At 47.8% G+C, this 19,163-nt stretch overlaps 1 protein-coding gene and 1 non-coding gene across 2 annotated transcripts; one reads left to right on the plus strand and one right to left on the minus strand.

Annotated features, from left to right (window-relative positions):
• Positions 1-367: 367 nt before the first annotated feature.
• HSPBP1 (HSPA (Hsp70) binding protein 1) lies at positions 368-17,688 on the minus strand. The gene is given in 8 exon segments (XM_063091057.1): positions 368-827; positions 3,583-3,694; positions 4,217-4,313; positions 4,475-4,630; positions 11,148-11,372; positions 14,412-14,616; positions 17,346-17,585; positions 17,587-17,688. Coding segments are annotated over 8 exon segments (1,212 nt in total). The 3' UTR covers positions 368-752.
• On the plus strand, positions 9,706-9,777 carry TRNAV-GAC (transfer RNA valine (anticodon GAC)). Its single transcript has one exon. It is a non-coding gene; the product is annotated as a tRNA-Val (tRNA).
• Positions 17,689-19,163: the final 1,475 nt, after the last annotated feature.

Below are 19,163 nucleotides of genomic sequence, written 5' to 3' on the forward strand. Positions count from 1 at the left end.
GGCCTCCATCACCAATACCCAGCTCAGACACTACCACCAGAACATCTGCCTGCCTGCCCCAGAAGTCAGGTGCATCCACTTCTGCATCCAGACCATCTGGCAGGTTTTGACTGGTGGAGGAGTGAGACCACTGACAGATTCTGATTGGTGGAGCTGAAGTCACATGAGTATCTACTGCAAGGGATGCTGGGGAAAAAGATGGCTTCTATTCTAAGGAAAAACATTTAATGGGTGTTGTTAGGCATGGACATGTAGTGGGGGGAATTACACAAACCTAGGAGAATTTAGGGATGCCAAGTGAATAAAAAGGACTGATGTTTCCTACACTCCTTCTCGATAGGCCAGAAAGATGAAAGGAGACAACAGCTTTGTGGATGATAAAGAGCAACACTTTTATTATTACTCCAGTGGCACCCCAAGTACCCTAAGCTTGTGCCTCTCCTGCCCTTCATGCACCTTCCAGAGGAGGTGACAGAGGCAGCAGTGAAGGAGGAGGTGGAGGAGAAACACTTTTATTGGAAGAGCAGTGTGGAAATGAGAAGGGGGATAAGTGTGAGAGAGTGTGAGAGGTGGGGTCCAAAGCTGGTGCCTTTCTCAGCACCCCCTACAGGGGGCTGCACAAAGGTGGGCTGGCATGCCCAGGGTGCAGGCACCAATAAGACTGTGTGATCCCTTGGGAAAGGACCTTGTGGGTGGGGAGGGAGGCAGGAGGACGGGTTCCCACAGAGAGGAAGGCAAAAAGTCACTAGGTTTCACCGATCCATGCTGTCATCCGTCGGGCTGGAGAAACAGGTCTGTAGCAGCTTTTCGCAGAATTCCAGCTCCTCCTGGATTGGGGAGCGAGAACAGAAACCCTGAGTGCAAAGGTCAAGCCCTGCCTCCAGCATGCTCAGCACCCAGAGGTTGCTCCTTGTTCCTCCTGGCTGCTGCCTGCCCACCCCAGAAGCCATCCAGGCTTCTCTGACCACTGATCCATGATTCACTTTCTCTTCTCATCAGTTTCTGAACTACTGAACTACACCCAGGGTCTCACAGCCTCCAGTCTTACCCCACTGGTCTGTCCTCACATCAGCCTCCTTTGGCTCTTTCTAACTCCCAGAAATTGACCCGTCTATCCCTACTCAAGACCCCTTCCACGGATACAAACCCCTGAAACCAAGAAAGAAAGCACAGATAGGTTGAACCACATAAAAAAGATACCTCCATGGCAAAAAAATGTCAGAAACAAAAATGAAAGAAAAATAAGTTGGTAAAAAATATTTGTGATTCAAAAGGCTAACATTTAATACTTAAGGAGCTTTAAAAAATCAATTGCAGGGCCGAGCCCGTGGCGCACTTGGTAGAGTGCTGCGCTGGCAGCGCGGCGACGCTCCCGCCGTGGGTTCGGATCCTATATAGGACTGGCTGAGTGCCGGTCACGAAAAAAAAAAAAAAAAAAAACGACCAAAAAAAAAAAAAAAAAAATCAATTGCAAAACCACCACCCAAAAGATAAATGGGCAAGAGATATGAATGAACAGTTCTCAAGAAAGAAAAGATGCCCAATTTCACTCACATTTGAAATATAAAGTGGACTAGAATACCACTTTTCACCAATCAGCCTGAAAAAGGGTCAAATGGTTTGAAGCCACATTGTCCTGGCCAGGATGTGGAAAGTTGGGCACCCGTGAGGCAGGGAGTGTCAAATGGTCCAACCTCCATGAACAGCAATTTGGCAATAGCTGACAAAATGGCCCTTAACCCTTTAGCCTTCAACTTTAACATACTATACCCCAACCATTACCCTTCTAGAAATGTGTTCTGTAGACACACACATACGAAATAATATGTATAAAAAGTTATTCTATTAACAGGCATTCTCTGTCCCTTCAATAGTTTAATTTTTCCTCACTATAGTTCTAACTCCCTGATGTCATGTAATAAATATGTAACAGTACATATTAAATGTATTACATATATTATACATGCGTATATATACGGTGTGTGTGTGTAAACACATATATGTGTGTGTGTGTTTGTCGACATGTTTATTTGTCACCCTACGAGCCCCATGAGAACCCAAGCTGTGTCTGTTTTGTTCCCCACAGAATCCCCAGAGCCCAGGGCATGGCCTGTCACAAAGGCCACCTACTACCTGATGAATGGAGGGATGGAAGAACGAATGTTTCCACAGGTATTTACACATGTCAAAACTTCCCACATTGTACATTTTCAATATGTGCAGTTTATTATATGTCAATTATACTTTACTAAAGCTGTTAAAATTATTGTTTAGGGCCGACCCTGTGGCTCACTCTGGAGAGTGCGGCACTGGGAGTGAAGTGACGCTCCCGCCACGGGTTCGGATCCTATATATGGATGGCCGGTGCGCTCACTGGCTGAGCACAGTCACAAAAAAGGACAAATAAATAAATAAATAAATAAATAAAATTATTGTTTAAAAAGAAAGAAAAAAGGGCCAGCCTGTGGCTCACTTGGGAGAGCGTGGTGCCGACAACACCAAATCAAGGGTTAAGATCCCCTTACCGGTCATCTTTTAAAAAAAAAAAAAGAAAGAGAAAAAAAGGAATGTTGGTCACTTTACATGAAGCTGCCCCCATTAGCCCATGGGCACCTCCAGGGTGGGGACAAGGTGGGCCTCACAGGTAGACCCCAGCTTCACCCGGCCAACTGACTGGCACACCAGAGGCTCAGGGGATGTCTGGGGGACAAACACACTCCCCAACCCAAACCCCAGGCCAGGCTAGTCCCAGGCTTCCCCTGCCTCATAGCCTGCGGGTCCTGTCATAAGGTCAGAGTGAACACCTGCGGATGGGCATCCTGCCTCTTCTGGTCACCTTTATGCCCAGTGCCTCTCTGTAAACACTTGACAGTGCCCACAGAAGAGTGGGCCCAACAGAATGGATGCTCTGGGTGTGTTGGCACATTTGCTGGACTCGGCTTTGCTGAAGTACCAACATTTTAGTGGTTAACTAAATTAATTAATCATTTAAATTATTAAATAACGATTTGAATAATTAGTTCTGATTTCTCATATGTTACTTAATATCTATTTATCTGAGTTGTTTATCACTTATTTGTTACTTATCTATTTAATTAAATATCTAGTGAGCTATTTATCAATTAGTTACTTTTTAATCTAATCAATTAAACAATTGGTTATCACTTATTTCTTATCAATTTAATGAAATAGCTTATTAAGATATTTCAGTGATATGATATAAATAATCATATTAGATAACTTAGATAATAATTCAACAACTTTATCATCCCCTCAAGAATCTCTGAGCTCCTCTATCTCCCTGCTGCCTCCCCTGTACTGACACAGCACTGGGCAAATGGGAGGCACGCAAAAAATGTCTGCTGAATGGACAGCAGAAAAACACACATAAAAAGAGAGAATGCAAAGGGTTGGCCCGTGGCTCACCAAGTCAAGCATTAAGTTCCCCTTACCAGTCATCTTTTTTAAAAAAAAAGAAAGAAAGAAAGAGAATGCAAATGGAAAGCCTGAATCAATAGAACCCAGAGCCCCCAGGGCAGGTATGGGCTGGTTCCTCCCTGACCCAGGCCCTCCACCCAATACCTGGTACTCTTCATGCTCCTGCAACAGCTGGCATCGGTGGCGGAGGAGCTCCTCCAGACCCAGCTCAGGCTCCCGACACTCACGCACGCCCTGGGGGAAGTCTGTCACCAAGCTGTAGGAAACAGACAGCAGCCCTTAGGACCTCGCTCTGCCAGACAGAACTGGGCTTACTCACACTGCCCACCCCCAACAGCTCCCATGGGAGCCAGGACATGTGACTGCCCCACACTGGGACTTAGTTTCCCCATCTGCAAAAGTGACCTCACACTGCCCCACATCACCCCAGGGGTTACAATGAGGCAGGTACAAAACAGGGCACTTAGTACAGTGTCTGACACTCACTCACTCCATTCTGTCATTTTTTTAGACACTAATCCACTTGTACTGTGTGTGTGTGTACAGGGGGTATAAGAAAGACATTCCCCCTCCCACAGGCCACCATGTCAGCCCCCTACAGGTAGAGAAACTGATGCCCCACATTCCTGCTCCTCTCTGGCCCCGCACCTTTCATCCCCCACATGGAAGGTCCCAACTCCTGGTTCTGAGAAAGGAGGAGGCTGGTGAGCTGATTCCTGAGGCACTCTCACTGTGGGAAACCCACCCCAGGCCCCATCCTCTAGGGGCCTCAGCGCACCTGCAAAGGGCTCCAAGCACGTGCTCATGGAAGGGACTGTGTTCTGTCCGCACAAGGGCCACCAGCTGCTGGACCATCCCCATGGAGCACAGGGTCCCTGGGGGAAGGGCTTCAGGGGTCAGAGGGGCAGTCCCTCCCATTCCCGATGCCCTCGCCCTCCCCAGGATGTCTGCTCCTCCCTTTCCCCTATGCCCATACCCTCCCCAGGTCATCTGCTCCCCCTCCCTCCACCCTGACCTCCCTCAGGGGCCATCCCACCTTTGTGTTCAGGGTGGCCCACCAGCAGGTTCTGCAACAGAAATGCTGACTTGACCTTAAGCTTCTGCACCTGCTGCTGCATGGCCCGCATCAACACTGAGAAGCCGTCTAGGCGGAGGAACTGCAGCAGCCCAGCCTCCTGCTCCCGGACCAGGCCTGAGAAGGAAGGAGCAGGGCCTTGAGGTCACAGTCATCATCACCACCACCATCACCATCATCTTCATCACCACCATCATTACCACCACCACCATCATCATCACCACCCTCACCATGACCATCACCATTCATCACCAGCATCATTATCACCGTCACCACCATCATTATCATCATTTTCTATGGGCCTACTCTTTTTTTTTTTCATCTTTTTAAAAAAGTATTTTTATTGAGATATAATTCATAATCCATGATGCTGATAACACCAAGGTCAAGGGTTCAGATCCCTGTACAAGCCAGCCACAAAAAAAAAAAAAAATAGTCCATACAGTTCACCACTTTAAAGTATACAACTCAGGGGCTGGCCTATGGCTCACTTGGGACAGTGCGGTGCTGATAACACCAAGGCCGCAAGTTCGGATACTATATAGGGATGGCCGGTTAGCTTACTGGCTGAGCGTGGTGCTGACAACACCAAGTCAAGGGTTGAGATCCCCTTACTGGTCATCTTTAAAAAAAAATAAAAAATAAAATATACAACTCAGTGGTTTTTAGTATATTCACAAAGTTTTGCAGCCATCACCACTATCTAAATCCTGAACATTTTAATCACTCCCCAAAAAACCTATTAGGAGTACTTCCAAGTTTCCCCTTCCCCCAGTTCCCACAACCACAGATCCACTGTCTTTATGGATTTGCCTATCCTAGACATTTCACGTAAACAGATTCACATCATATATGACCTTTGTGTCTGGCTTCTTTCACTCAGCATAATGTTTTCTAGGTCCATTCCAGCTACAAATTGTTTTGTTTTGTGTTCTTCTTTTGCTTTTTTTTTTTTTCACTTTGTAAACCGTATCAGTACTTCATTTGTTTTCATGGCTGAATAGTATTCCATTGTATGGATAGACCACATTTTGTTTATCCATTCATCCATTGAGGAAGCATTATCTCTTTTTGATCCACACAACTATCCTAGAGGTAGGTGCCCCTGGAATCCCATTTTACAGATAAGGAAAGTGAAGCCCAGAAAGCCAGGCTACGGAGCATGTATGACCTTTACCTTGAGAGCAATGAGAACTCTGGAAGGCCTCCAAGCAGGACAAGAGCCAGGCTGTGGGGTGCACCTCCAATGAGGTGCCAACTCTTGGGCAAGCTCTAGGCCTGCACTGCCCAGAACGAATGGACATCACTAGAAGCTTGTGGCCACTAAGTACCTGAGATGTGGCAGGCGCAACTGAGTAACTGAGTTGTTCATTTCATTTAACTTCAATTCATTTACAATTAAAGTAAAAAGCTGTAAAATATTTTCCCATTAAACACAACTTTATTGCTTTAGTACAACTATACTTCATGCCAGCCGCTGAAAATTCAGCATCTGCATTGAGTGTAAGATGCACACCAGGTTTTAAAGACAGCATGACAAAAAGATGTAAAGTATCTCATTGATATTCCATATTAACTATGTCTTAAAGTTTAATAGTTTGGATATATTGGGTTAAATAAAAGGTTGCTTAATTAAAAATAAAGAAGAACAGGCCTGTGGGGAGTGACAAACATGAAGATCCCCCCACATTCAACTGGCAAGCACAGCCTGTTGGCTCTCCCTTCAAAATGTAGCAAGAGCAACTACTTCTTTACTCTAAGGTTTCTCCAACTGGACATAGTTGACATGTGGGCCAGATCATTCTGTGTTGTGGGAGCTGTCTTGTGCATTTGTGCACTGCAAGATGTTCAGCAGCATCCCTGGCCTCTACCCACTAGATGCCAGTAACTCCTGCCCCTCAAATTGTGACAATAGGAAATGTCTCCAGAAATTGACCAAGTGCCCCCTGGAGGACACAATCATCCCTGTTTTAGAACCACTGCTTTACTCCCCCCTCACCCTTTATCTCTTGCCTAGGTCATTACTATAACCTCCCAACTCACCTTCCACCTTCCATCCACCCTTGCTGCGTCTATCCTCTTCTCAACGCAGCAGTGAGCAGGAGGGACTGTAGTATGGCTGCCATCACTTTTGAAGCGAAAGCCAATGTCATTACCATGGCCCACACATCTCCTTTAAAAAAGTTACACTTTGGGCCGGCCCCTGGCTCACTCAGGACAGAGTGGTGTTGATAAAACCAAGGCCATGGGTTCAGATCCCATATAGGGATGGCCGGTTCACTCACTTCAGAGAGCATGGTGCTGACAACACCAAGTCAAGGGTTAAGATCCCCTTACCGGTCATCTTTAAAAAAAAAAAAAAAAAAGTTCCACTTAGTGCTAAAAAGATATAAGCTATCGAGCCATGAAAAGACATGGAGGAACCTTAAATGCATATTGCCAAGTGAAAGAAGCCAATCTGAAAAGGCTACATACTGTCTGATTCTACCTACATGATGTTCTGGAAAAGGCAAAACTATGGAGACAGTAAAAAGATCAGGGATGGGATGAACAGGTGGAGCAAGGGATTTTTAGGGAAGCACAACTACGTATAATACTGTAATGATAAATACATGTCATTATACATTTGTCCAAACCTATAGAGTGTACAACACCAAGAGTGAACTCTAATGTACACTATGGACTCTGGTGATAATGATGTAACACTAAATTCATCAGTTGTAACAAAGGTACCACTCTGGCGTGGGATGTTAGCAATGGAGGAGGCTGTGCATGTGTCGGGTAGGGGCCACATAGGAAATCTCTGTACCTTCTGTTCAATTGTGCTATGAACCTAAAACTGTTCTAAAAAAAAAAAAAAAAACCTTGAAAAAAAAAAAGGAGGGCCACCCTGTGGCTCACTTGGGAGAATGTGGTGCTGACAATACCAAGGCCCCGGCTTTGGATCCTATATAGGGATGGCCAATTAACTCACTGGTTGAGCGTGGTGCTGACAACACCAAGTCAAGGGTTAAGATCCCCTTACCGGTCATCTTTTAAAAAAAAAAAAGAAAAAAAAAAAAAAGAGCCACTTACAAGCAGCATGATGGAGGGCAAGCAAGTCCATGCCCTCACGGGAAGGGCAGGGAGAGCAGTAACGTCACCATCTCAGGCAGCAGGAGGAGCTGAGGAGACTGTGCCCTACATATGGCTCCTAGCATGGAGCTTACCAAATGGTAGCTGGACAGCCAGCTACAAAATGGCGAGCCCTGAAAAAAAAAAGACAGATGCCACTGAATTGTACACTTTAAAATGTTATGTGAATTTTACCTCCAAAAGAAAAAAAGGCATTGCAGATCCCATAGTTCGTGCCTGCATCGTAGATAGCTTTCTCTGGGGAAGACAGCCACCATGCTGTGAGGACACTCAAGCAGCCTGAGGCTTCTTGCCAACAGCCAGCAAAGACTTGCCAGCCATGGGAGGGAGCCACCTTGAAAGCAGACCTGTAGCACCCCTACCTAACATGGGGCTAGTGAGTATTAAATGAGGCACTCCCTGCACAGACTCATCGAGGTCAAACCTTCAGGTGACCATGCCCCTGAAGTTTGACTACAACCCCATGAAAGACACAAAGCAAAAAATACTGAGGTGGGCAACTTCTGAATTCCTGACCCACGGAAACAGTGAAAGATGATAAGTTATTCTCAGTTTAAAAAAAAAAGACAACACCAATGTCAAGGGTTCGAATTCCCCTCCCAGCCAGCTGCCAAAAACAAAAAACAAAAAAGACAGAGGCAGCTCAAAGTGCAGAACAGTCAGAATGGTCTGATACCAGTTATGTACAAATGTACAATAGGAAAAGAGATGTGTCTGCATGTGTCTATGTATACACACATACACCTGACACACACACCACACACCCCCATCACACACCCCCATCACACACCACATGCATACCACAAGACACAGACACCCACACACACACAAACCAGACACACACACACACATACCCCACACCCATGCACAAAAGACACACCTAACACACACATACATGCCCCACACACATACATACCACACACACACACACACACCCCCAACACACACACACCACACACATTTGTGCTCGCAGATTTATTAAAATCTCTGGAAGCAGGGCTGGCCAGTTATATCAGTTGGTTAGAGCATGGTGCTAATAACACCAAGGTCCAGGGTTCCATACCCATACCAGTCAACTGCCAAAACAAACAAACAAAAAAATCTCTGAAAACAGAAATTCATGTCACAGTGATTTTCTCTGGGAAGATTATCAGGTGGTTCCAGGACAGAGTCTTTTCACTGTATATTCTTTTGTACCTGTTGAATTATGAATGTTGTGACTGTCTTACAGATTTTTTAAATATTTGATGACTTTTTTTTAATGTAAGCTGTTAGAAGAAAACTTTGAGGCCGGCCCGTGGCTCACTCGGTAGAGTGCGGTGCTGATAACACCAAGGCCACGGGTTCGGATCCTATATAGGGATGGCCAGTTTGCTCACTGGCTGAGCGTGGTGCAGACAACACCAAGCCAAGGGTTGAGATCCCCTTACTGGTCATCTTTATAAAAAAAAAGAAAGAAAACTTTGCCTGGCCCGTCCCCACCATGCCCTGCTTCTCCATACCTCAGGGGAACCAAGTCTTTCTCTCTTCCTTTTGCTTTGTGGCTGAGCTGCCCCGGGTTTGTCTGTCTATCTGTCTCCCTAGCTTTGGCTGTGTCTTTCCAAGTGCCACCTCCTCCAAGACTCTTTCCCTCATGTCTCAAGATGCTTCCTCCCTCTGGGAATCTATATCCAAACCTTCCCTGTTCTCCTCCCAGGTCTCTGCACCCCTAGGGAACATGCCAGTAGAAAACAAGGGCTCAGGATGTACAGGGATGGGTTAAGAGAGGAAGGGGGGTGTTGAGACCCCTCCCCTACCCTCCATTCCAGTGACTGGGTAGGTTTCTGGGGTTAAGAAACAGTCCACTGCAAACAGATAAACACAGTTACCATATGACCCAGCAGTTCCACTCCTAGGTATCTCCAAGAGCAATGAAAACATACATCCACACAAAGACTTGTTCACCCATGTTCATAGCAGCACAATGCTCAAGAGATGGAAGGGCAAGCCCGTGGCTCACTCGGGAGAGTGCGGTGCTGATAACACCAAGGCCACGGGTTCGGATCCTATATAGGGATGGCCGGTTAGCTCAATGGTTGAGCGTGGTGCTGACAACACCAAGCCAAGGGTTAAGATCCCCTTACCGGTCATCTTTATCAAAAAAAAAAAAAAAATACTCAAGAGATAGAAACAAACCAGTTAAAGAAATCATGGTGTTGGGGCCGGCCCATGGCTCACTTGGGAGAGCCTGGTGCTGACAACAGCAAGTCAAGGGTTAAGATCCCCTTACCGATCATCTTTTTTTTTTAAAAAAAAAAGAGAAAACATGGTGTATCATACAATGGAGTATTATTCAGCCATAAAAAGAACACATGCTACAACATGGATGAACTCTATGCTAAGCTGGACACAAATGGCCACAGACCATATGAAATATATAGGGCAGGTAAATCCTTAGAGACAATAAAATAGATTAGTGGTTGTAGGTGCTGGGGGTAGAGAGGGATGGGGAGTGAGTGCTCAGTGGGTATAGGATTTCTGTTTGGGGTGCAGCTGAAAATGTTCTGGAATTAGATAGTGGTGATGGTTGCACAACTTTGTTAATAGACTAAAAAGTACTAAGTTGTACACTTTAAAAGAATGAATTGTATGGCCTGTGAATTGTATCTCAATAAAGCTATTAAAAAAGAAAAAAGAGGGGCTGGCTGGTTAGCTCAGTTGGTGTGAGCACAGTGTTCAGATCCCTGCACTGGCCAGCCACCAAAAAAAGAAAAAAGAAACAGTCAAATGGGGGCCCTTGCACAGCCCACACACACAAGGCATCTGATACATGAAGAATTCCACCTAGGCTCAGACTCCAGCTCCATGTGTCCTTACTGAAGAGTGAGGGTGGGAGTAGGAGCCAGCTGCCCCTCGGAGCTGTACAACCTGACCAAATCTCTCTGCCCACGCCTCAGTTTCCTCCTCTGTCAAAGGAGGATGAGAACAAACCCAACTTCACAGGACCGTTGGGATAAAAAGAATTTGTGTAGAGCAGTGGTTCTCAACCGGGAGACTCTCTGCAATGTCTGCAGGCATTTTGGGTTGTCATAACCAGGGGGTGCTTCTGCATCTCTGCTGGATACAGGCCAGAGACGCTGCTCAACACCCTACAACCTGCAGTGCACAAGACAGCCCTCAAGAGAGAGAATAAACTGGCCCCAGATGTCAACAGTGATGAGGCTGAGAAACTCTGATGTGTACGAAGTGCTCAAGCTGGGCCACAGAATCATTTTCTACCACCATCTTACTATGTTGTTAGTATCCATCTCTTCGGCTAGCAGGGGTTTGGGGAGCTTGGCTGCTTTGTTCCCAGCACCCAGAGCAGAGTCCCAACAAGTATGGTGAATAAATGCATAAAGGAGGCACCTCTCCCTCTGCCCCCAGCAGATCCCAGCAGGACCCACCTCTGTGGGCAGCTTTGGCCCCAGCCCCAACCCTGAGCATCCCTGCCTCTGCTTCCCCACCCCAGTACACTCACAGGAGATGGCAAAGAGGGCCTTGACGCGCACCGTGTCACAGGAGTCCCGATCAAGCAGCCGCAGCAGCTTGCGAAGGGCGCCAAGGCCCAGCACCTGCTCCTGGATGGCTGCCACGTTCTGACTGCATGTGCCAATGAGCTGTGCTGACCGCCACCGTAGCCCCGCGGCCCCTGCCTCCAGGTACCGGCCCACCAGCAGGTGCATGCCTGACAGCTGGCAGAAGTCTGTGCGGCAGAGAAAGGAGAGAAAGTTTGGGTGTTATGGGCTGAACTGTTTCCTCCCAAAATCTGTATGTTGAAGCCCTGACCTCCAGTACCTTGGAAAGTGGCTATATTTGGAGATAAGGCGTTTAAAGAGGTAATTAAGGTAAAATGAGGTTATTAGGGTGGGCCCTAATCCAATATGACTGGCGTCCTTATAAGAAGAGGAGATTAGGGCACAGACATGCACCAAAGGATGACCATGTGAGGACACTGGTAGAAGCCATCTACAAGCCAAGGAGAGAGGCCTAAGAAGAACTAACCCAGCCAACACCTTGTTCTCAGACTTCCAGCCTCTAGAACTGTGAAAAGATAAACTTACCCTGTTTAAGCTGCCAGGTTGTGGTACTTGGTTATGGCAGCGGGAACAAACTAATACATCAGGGGAGGATGGGAGAGGGAAGCAAGCTCCCACCAGGGCCTGTGTCCAAGTCCTGGCTCTCTCCAAGCACTCAACCAGGAGTCCCTCCAAGGCTGGTGTGTCTCAACACCATCAGCATTTGGGGCATTAGGGTCCTGCTCAGCCCACTAAACGCCCATAATGACCTCGAGTCTTTGTGACAATCAGAATGTCCCCTGCAGGAGAAACACACACTTAACCAGGGGTCAGCACACCATGGGTCACCACCTGTTTTTGTAAATGAAGTGGTACTGGAGAGCCTGAAGGTTTCTCAACAAGTTAAACACAGAGTTCCCATGACCCAGCAAATCCATTCCTAGGTATAGACCCAAAAGGATTGAAAGCAGGGACTCAGACACTTACACACCCATGTTTACAGAAACACCATTCACAGAAACCAAAGTGGGGAAATGACCCAAATGTCCTTCAACAGGTGAAGGGATAAATAAAACCAGGTCTATCCATACAATGAAGTATTAGCCACAAAAAGGAATGAAGTTCTGACACATGCTACAAGATGAATGAACCTTGAAAACATGCTCAGTGAAAAGCCAGTCACAAAAGGCAATGTTATAGAATTCCATTTATACGAAATGTCCACAACAGGCAAATACAGAGACAAAAAGCTAACAGTGGTTGCCAGGGGATAGGGGTAGGGGGAATGTGGAGGGACTGCTTAATGAATATGGAGTCTCTTTTGGGAGCGGTGAAAAAGTTCTGGAAATAGAGGTGATGGTTGCACAACACTGTGAATGTACTAAATGCTATGAAATTGATATTGTAGACTTTAAAATGGTTAAGTTTATGTTATGTGAATTTTACCTTAATAAATAATAATAATTATAATGAGTGGGGTAAACAGCCATATGAAAGAATGTTCTCCTCAGCCCATCTTCATCATCATTCTGCATCTCTATTAAGAAATTACACACACACACACACACACACACACACACACACACACACACACACACAGAGTACTTCAAAAAGTTCGTGGAAAATAGAATTAAAAGATAATACGATCAAGGGGGCTGGATGGTTAGCTCACTTGGTTAGAGCGCAACCTTGTAACACCAAGGTCTAAGGGTTCAGTTCCCCATACCAGCCAGCCACCAAAAAATAAATAAATAAGATAATACAAATCTTTCCATGAACTTTTTTTTTTTTTTTTTTAAAAGATGACCGATAAGGGGATCTTAACCCTTGACTTGGTGTTGTCAGCACCACGCTCAGCCAGCGAGCTAACCGGCCATCCCTATATGGGATCCGAAACCGGGGCCTTGGTGTTATCAGCACCACACTCTCCCGAGTGAGCCACGGGCCGGCCCTCCATGAACTTTTTGAATATCCCTCATATATACATTTATGTGTGTGTGTGTGTCTGTGTGTTTGTGTGCGTGTGTGTGTGGAAAGAGAGAGGGCGAGAGAGAGAAGACAGGCCCGGGAGGAAATCTTTGACTTTCATTCTCATTTGGTTACTAATAGGGTGTAAAAATCGCTGCTGCTGTAATTGGAGACTCAGCACAGTGCTTAGAACATAGCAGCTACTTAGCAGATATTTCCTGAATAAGCGAAAAATGAATGAAACAGCTGAGTTGCTATAAGCCGTCCTATGGATTGAAGTGGGGAGGGTTCCCTGCCTGGGTAAGTCTGGGAAACACTGGGTAAAAGAAAGCTGCAGGGTTGTCTTCACTGTGGGTCTTCTCAGAGCACTAAATGTGCTCAGATACATCATGACTCTCCTGGAACAAAGGAGGGCTTCTCCAACATCGTCCTCCCTGTCTCCCGCGCACTGCGTGTTTACTGCACCTGGACTTGTGTGGATCACATCCCTAGACACAGGAGGTAACCAGGGGCTCAAAGGGCGTCAGGGACCTGCCAAGCTCACACCACCACATGGCAGCACAGCCTGGACTGTGAACTAAATCCACGCCCTCAATGACCACACCACTCCACCCCTGCAAATGAAAGTGGAGTCTCACTTTGTGCTCACCTGCTCAAACCTTCTATTGGCTCTGCTTCATTTAGAATAAAACCCATGGTCTGTGAGGCCTTGTCCACCCCAACATTATTTCCTACCCCAGGCCCTTCACTTATTCCATTCTGCTGTCAGGGCCTTGCTGCAGTTCATGAACATACCAGGCACATTCCCACCTCAGGGCCTTTGCATTTGCTGTTCCCACTGCCTGGAAATGCTTTTTCCAGAGATCATCCCACAACTCATGCCCTCACTTCACGTCTCTGATCAAACATTGCCCCTCGGGGAGACCTTACCTGAACACCCTGACCGCCCTGCCCAAAACTACATCCCCTTCTCATACTCTAGGGAGTGGCAGTGGATGCCCAGCAGACTAGAAGAGAAATGACCAGTCTCGGGACATATCAGGGAAGTGGTGGACCAAACCTGCCACCAGGCTGCCTGGAGTGAGAGAAAGGCCTTGCTCCTCCTGGCAATGGAAAGGGAGAGGCTGGAGGAGGCTGAGAGGCCAGGGAGGGCTGGTGATGAGCTCCCTGAGAGAAGAGATAAGGGCTGAGCTGCAATGGGATATAGCCAGAAGGGGTAGGACACCCCAACATAGTAGGGGATATGTAGAGGGGCATACCTGCAGCATTGTCCATGTTCTCACACAGGTCGGCTAGCAACTCCAGGGCCCCCTCACGCTCCTGCTGGTCAGCGGCCAGTTCAGCCTCGCCTGCTGCAGGAGGCATGGGTTGGGACAGCACTCGGAGGCAGCTCTTCATCTGCTCCACCTCTTCCCGCTGGCCCCGGAAGGCGGCCGACATGGCTTCCTGCAGCCACTGACGCCTCTGGGGGATGATGGCAGGGGCGGGGGGAAGAAGACCTCTATCAGTAATTAATTAAGGAGTAACAGCTATCAATAACTACAGCCAACATCTGAGGGCTGACTTCCTTCAATCAACAAATATCTATTGAGCATCTTTCTCATTCAAAGAATCTTTTCCAGATACTAGGAATGCAGCCCTCAGACAGCCAGAAAAAAACCCTGCCCTGGGGTAAGGAGGCTCACATTCTGGTGGGGGAGTAGATGATAAAGAAAATACACAAAACATGTAGTATGCAATGTGGTGATATGACAAGTGCCATGAAGAAAGTTAAGCAGAGTGGGGGATTAGAAGTGCCAAGGTGGGGCTGTGGAATTAAACAGGGTGGTCAGCAAAGGTCTCAAGGGGGCAACATGTTAGTAAAGAAGTAGGCAAAAGAGTGAGCCAAGCAGACACCTAGGAGAACATTCCAGGTGGAGGGAATAGCCCAGGAGGCCAATGTGGCTGAAGCAGAGTGAGCGAGGGGGGAACAGACAGAAGGTGAGGGGAGAGAAAGATAATAGGGAGCAGATTATGCCTGGTGTTGCAGAATGTTGTAAAGACCTAGGATCTCACTTTGAATGAGGTGAGGGAGCCACCAGAGGACTCTGAGCAGAGGAGTGGTGAGACAGACTTATTGAGTATAGACTGAGGGGAGGTAAAGGCAGACAAAGGAAGACTTGTTACAAGGCTAAGGCAGTGATCCAGGCAAGAGAGAAGGTGGTGTGTTCCCTGTACAACCAGCTGCCAAAAGAAAGAGAGAGAAGGTGGTGTGGAGCAGGGTGGGAGTGATGGAATAGTGAGAAATGGTCAGATCCTGGACTTACTTTGAAAAGAAAGCCAGTACAATTTACTGAGATATGGGTTGTGAAAGAGAGGAATCTAGGGTGACTATAAGGTTTTTGTCCTTGCAACCAGAAAATGGGGAAGATGGTGGGAAAAGCAGGTTTGAAGTGGAAGGAGTTGAGATTAAGAGCTCCTTTTTGAACATCTTAAGTTTGAGTGCTCTATTATACAGCCAGGGTAAAATATTTAGCAGGATGCCTGAAGTTCAAGGAAGAGGTCCAGCCTAGACCAGGATTTCTCAAACTTGGCTATACTGACACTTTAAGCTGGACAGTTCTTTGTTGTGGGGGCTGTACTATACAGTACAGGATGTTGAACAATCCTAGCCTTATGGAAGTAGCATCCTCCCCTCAGTTGTGACAATCAAGTATGTCTCCATACATTGCCAAATGTCCCCTGGGGGATAAAATCACCCACAGTGGAGAACCACTTGCGAAGAGATATAAATTTGAGACTTCTAACGGTAAAAGCCTCAACACAACATGAGATCACAAAGAGTGAGTGTAGATAAGAGATCCAAAAACTGAATCCTGTTGCACTTCATCATTAAGAGGTTGGAAGAACCAACCAAGGACACAGAAGGAAAGCCTTCGGGTAAGGATGAAAACCAGGAGACTATGTTGTCCTAGAAACCAAATGAAGAAAGAGATTCAAGGAAGAGGGAGTAATCAAATGCTGCTATTAGGCCAGATGAGATGAGAGCTGAGAACTGACCACAAAAATTTTTTTTACTTGGCCAGGACCTGTGTTAAGTACTCATAAGAGGGCTCTATAATCACAGCCCTGGATAAGTTTGGGTAAGCTTTTTTTTTTTTGGCGGCTGACAGGTAATGGGGATCCGAACCCTTGATCTTGGTGTTGTCAGCACCACACTCTGTGGGCAAGCTCTTTAATCTTCCTGTATCTACTTTCTCCTACCTCATTCTCATAAAGGTACAATGGCATCGTGTATATAAATGGATTAGCACAATGTTTCATTTACTGTAATTGCCAATTAAATGTTTATACAATAATACTGCTATCAACCTTCAAAACAACTCTATGAGGTAAGTATTACTGTTATTCCCATTTCAGAGATGATAAAATTGAGGCACAAAAAGGTTGTGACTTGCCCAACATCACACAGTCAGCAATTGGCCAAGCCTGAAGTCAAATCTAAGCAGTCTGTCTACAGAGCCTGTGCTCTTCACAACCGCCTTCAAACACACTGCCTATATGCGGGGCACTGTGTGCAGCCCTATTTAAACTGGAACCTCAGAATTACCCCAGGGCCGGCCAGTGGCTCACTTTGGGAGAGTGTGGTGCTCATAACACCAAGGCCACGGGTTCGGATCCCTATATATGGATGGCTGGTTAGCTCACTTGGAGAGCGTGGTGCTGACAACACCAAGTCAAGGGTTAAGATCCCCTTACCGGTCATCTTTTAAAAAAAAAAAGAATTACCCTATGAAGTACTGTTATCATTCTACTATCATCATCAATTTGCAAATGAAGAACTTGAGCTCAGAGAGATTAAGTGACATACCCAAGGTCACACAGCTGGACAATAATGAACCCAGGTCTGTCTGGCTCTAAAAAGCCCTTGCTTTTTTTTTTTTTTTTTTTTCCCAAAAAAACACCACGAGGCTTATTCTGCCTCCTAGAACAGTGCTGGAATCCAGGGATCTGTCCCCTCAGACACTTTTGAGGTCTGACCTTCAGTCTACAATGGCCCCATCTAGCACGAATGTAGCCTACCATGCCTCTACACCTGGACACCTGCCCCCCCACCCAGGAAGACCCCAGCTTCTTGTTCCCCAAGCCACACTTCCCAAGACACCTTTGTCCCCAGCCCCCTCACCCCAGCCTCTTGGATCCCCATCCTTTACCTCCTCACTCATGGGTTCTGGAGGGGGTTCTGGTTCCTCTGAACCCGCAGTGATGGCCATCTGCAGCAGGCCTTGGAGGTTGTGTGGAGGTCGGGGATTTCCCGAGCCCCCCGCCGAGGAGCCACCACCTCCTGACGAGCCACCCTGGGAAGCCGGGGGCAGCGCCAGGGGCAGGCGGCTGCCCCCTGAGCCTTCGTTTGCCATGGGCCGTTTATGAAGAAGGGAAAAATGTGTTGCGGGGGAGAAGGTGGTCACCGCTGAGGCAGCTCTGGCGTACTGATGGGTCGACTCCTGGGGGTCTGCCGAGAAGGTGGCGTTTTAGGGGATTTCGGCGTCCCCGCATGACCCCAAACAACTCTGCTCACAACCCCCTTAACCACAGTCCCCTTTCCTTCCCTCATACCAACAGGACCATTTCCCAAAGCCATAAGCCCCTCCTTCCTCCCTAGCAACAGGCCCCACCCACTCTTCCTGGCAACAAACCCCCACCCCATCTCCACTACTTGCGTTCCCGTTTCTTAGCAACCCCCTACCCCTCCTCCACAACAACAAGCCCTGCCCTTGGTCTCCTTAGCAACAAGTCTCCCCTCTTCTCTTCTAAGAGGGACGCCGGAGCTGGGCGGATCTCACCTCCCAGAGTTTCGAGACTCCGTTTCTTCTAAAGACAGTGTCGTCCGCACCTGATTACTCTGGGAGTCGCCATCTTGACCGGAAATGCGCAGTCTCACCCGGAAGTTGTAGTACCAGCCATCCAATTTCAGGCGGTAGATAGGGCTGAGGCGGCTTGCCCAGCTCTTAAGCCCTTCCCACCTGACCCTATACTGCACCCGGCCCCGCCCCTCCCAGCCAGGCCCCGCCTCCGTACTAGGCCCCGCCCTTACTCAAGCCCCGCCCTCTGAGTCTAAGCCCCGCCCCTCCAACCCAGTGTCCGCGCCTTGGGGAGCCCCGCCTCTTATTTGGAAGCTCCACCCTGCTTTCGTGTAGGCCCCGCCCCTCCCAAGTCCGGCTCCACCCAGGGCTGGACTCCGCCCACACGTGTGTCCTCCCCCTGTTCTAGGCCTTTCGGCCTCTCCCAATTACTCCTCTTTCCTAAGTCCCGCCCCCGGGCTGGCGCTCTAGCCTCTCCGCACTAGGTCCCGCGCTCTTCCCAGGCCCCGCCCGATTTGTTGTTGGCGGTGGAGTTAGTTCGTCGCCGTTAGGCGGGTTCCGGCCTCATCCCCCAAATCTGATTTTACACTCCACCCGGCCCCATACGCCATCTTCTACTAGAGCCCTGGGGTCTCACCCCTAACAGCTGGCCTATGCAACCTGAGACCCATCCCCACTCCTCTCTCGGCCTCCGTTCTCCCTCTTGAACTCTTCCCTGTGTCAGGTGAAGAGGAGGGGATTCTGGAGGTCTGGAGCCGGGAAGCAAAATGCCCCAGAGCTTGAGTCAGGACTCAGAGTGCCAAAGGAGCGAGGGTGTTGGGGAGGCTCAAGGCTTCTGTGCACCAGATTTGGGGCTTAGGTCTGGGAATGTGCTGGGGCAGGCCTTGTCTGTGGTGGTGTTAGTGTTGGTCTGGGTTTAAAGAAACCATAGTCTTGATTCTTGATAGGAGACACCCCCTTCCAGGAAAAGGTTGTGCTCAACTTCAGGTGGGGCCACAGTCACAAATGTGCAGAGGAATATTTTGGGCAGAGATGGGAAGACCAAGCAGATAGGCCGTGTGTGTGTGTGTGTGTGTGTGTGTGTGTGTGTGTGTGTGTGTGTGTGTGTGTGTGTGTGTGTGTGTGTGTGTGTGTGTGTGCAGAGATAGGCCGTGTGTGTGTGTGTGTGTG

This window comes from Cynocephalus volans, chromosome 3 (assembly GCF_027409185.1).
Source record: "Cynocephalus volans isolate mCynVol1 chromosome 3, mCynVol1.pri, whole genome shotgun sequence".
In the NCBI taxonomy this organism is placed as follows: domain Eukaryota; kingdom Metazoa; phylum Chordata; class Mammalia; order Dermoptera; family Cynocephalidae; genus Cynocephalus; species Cynocephalus volans.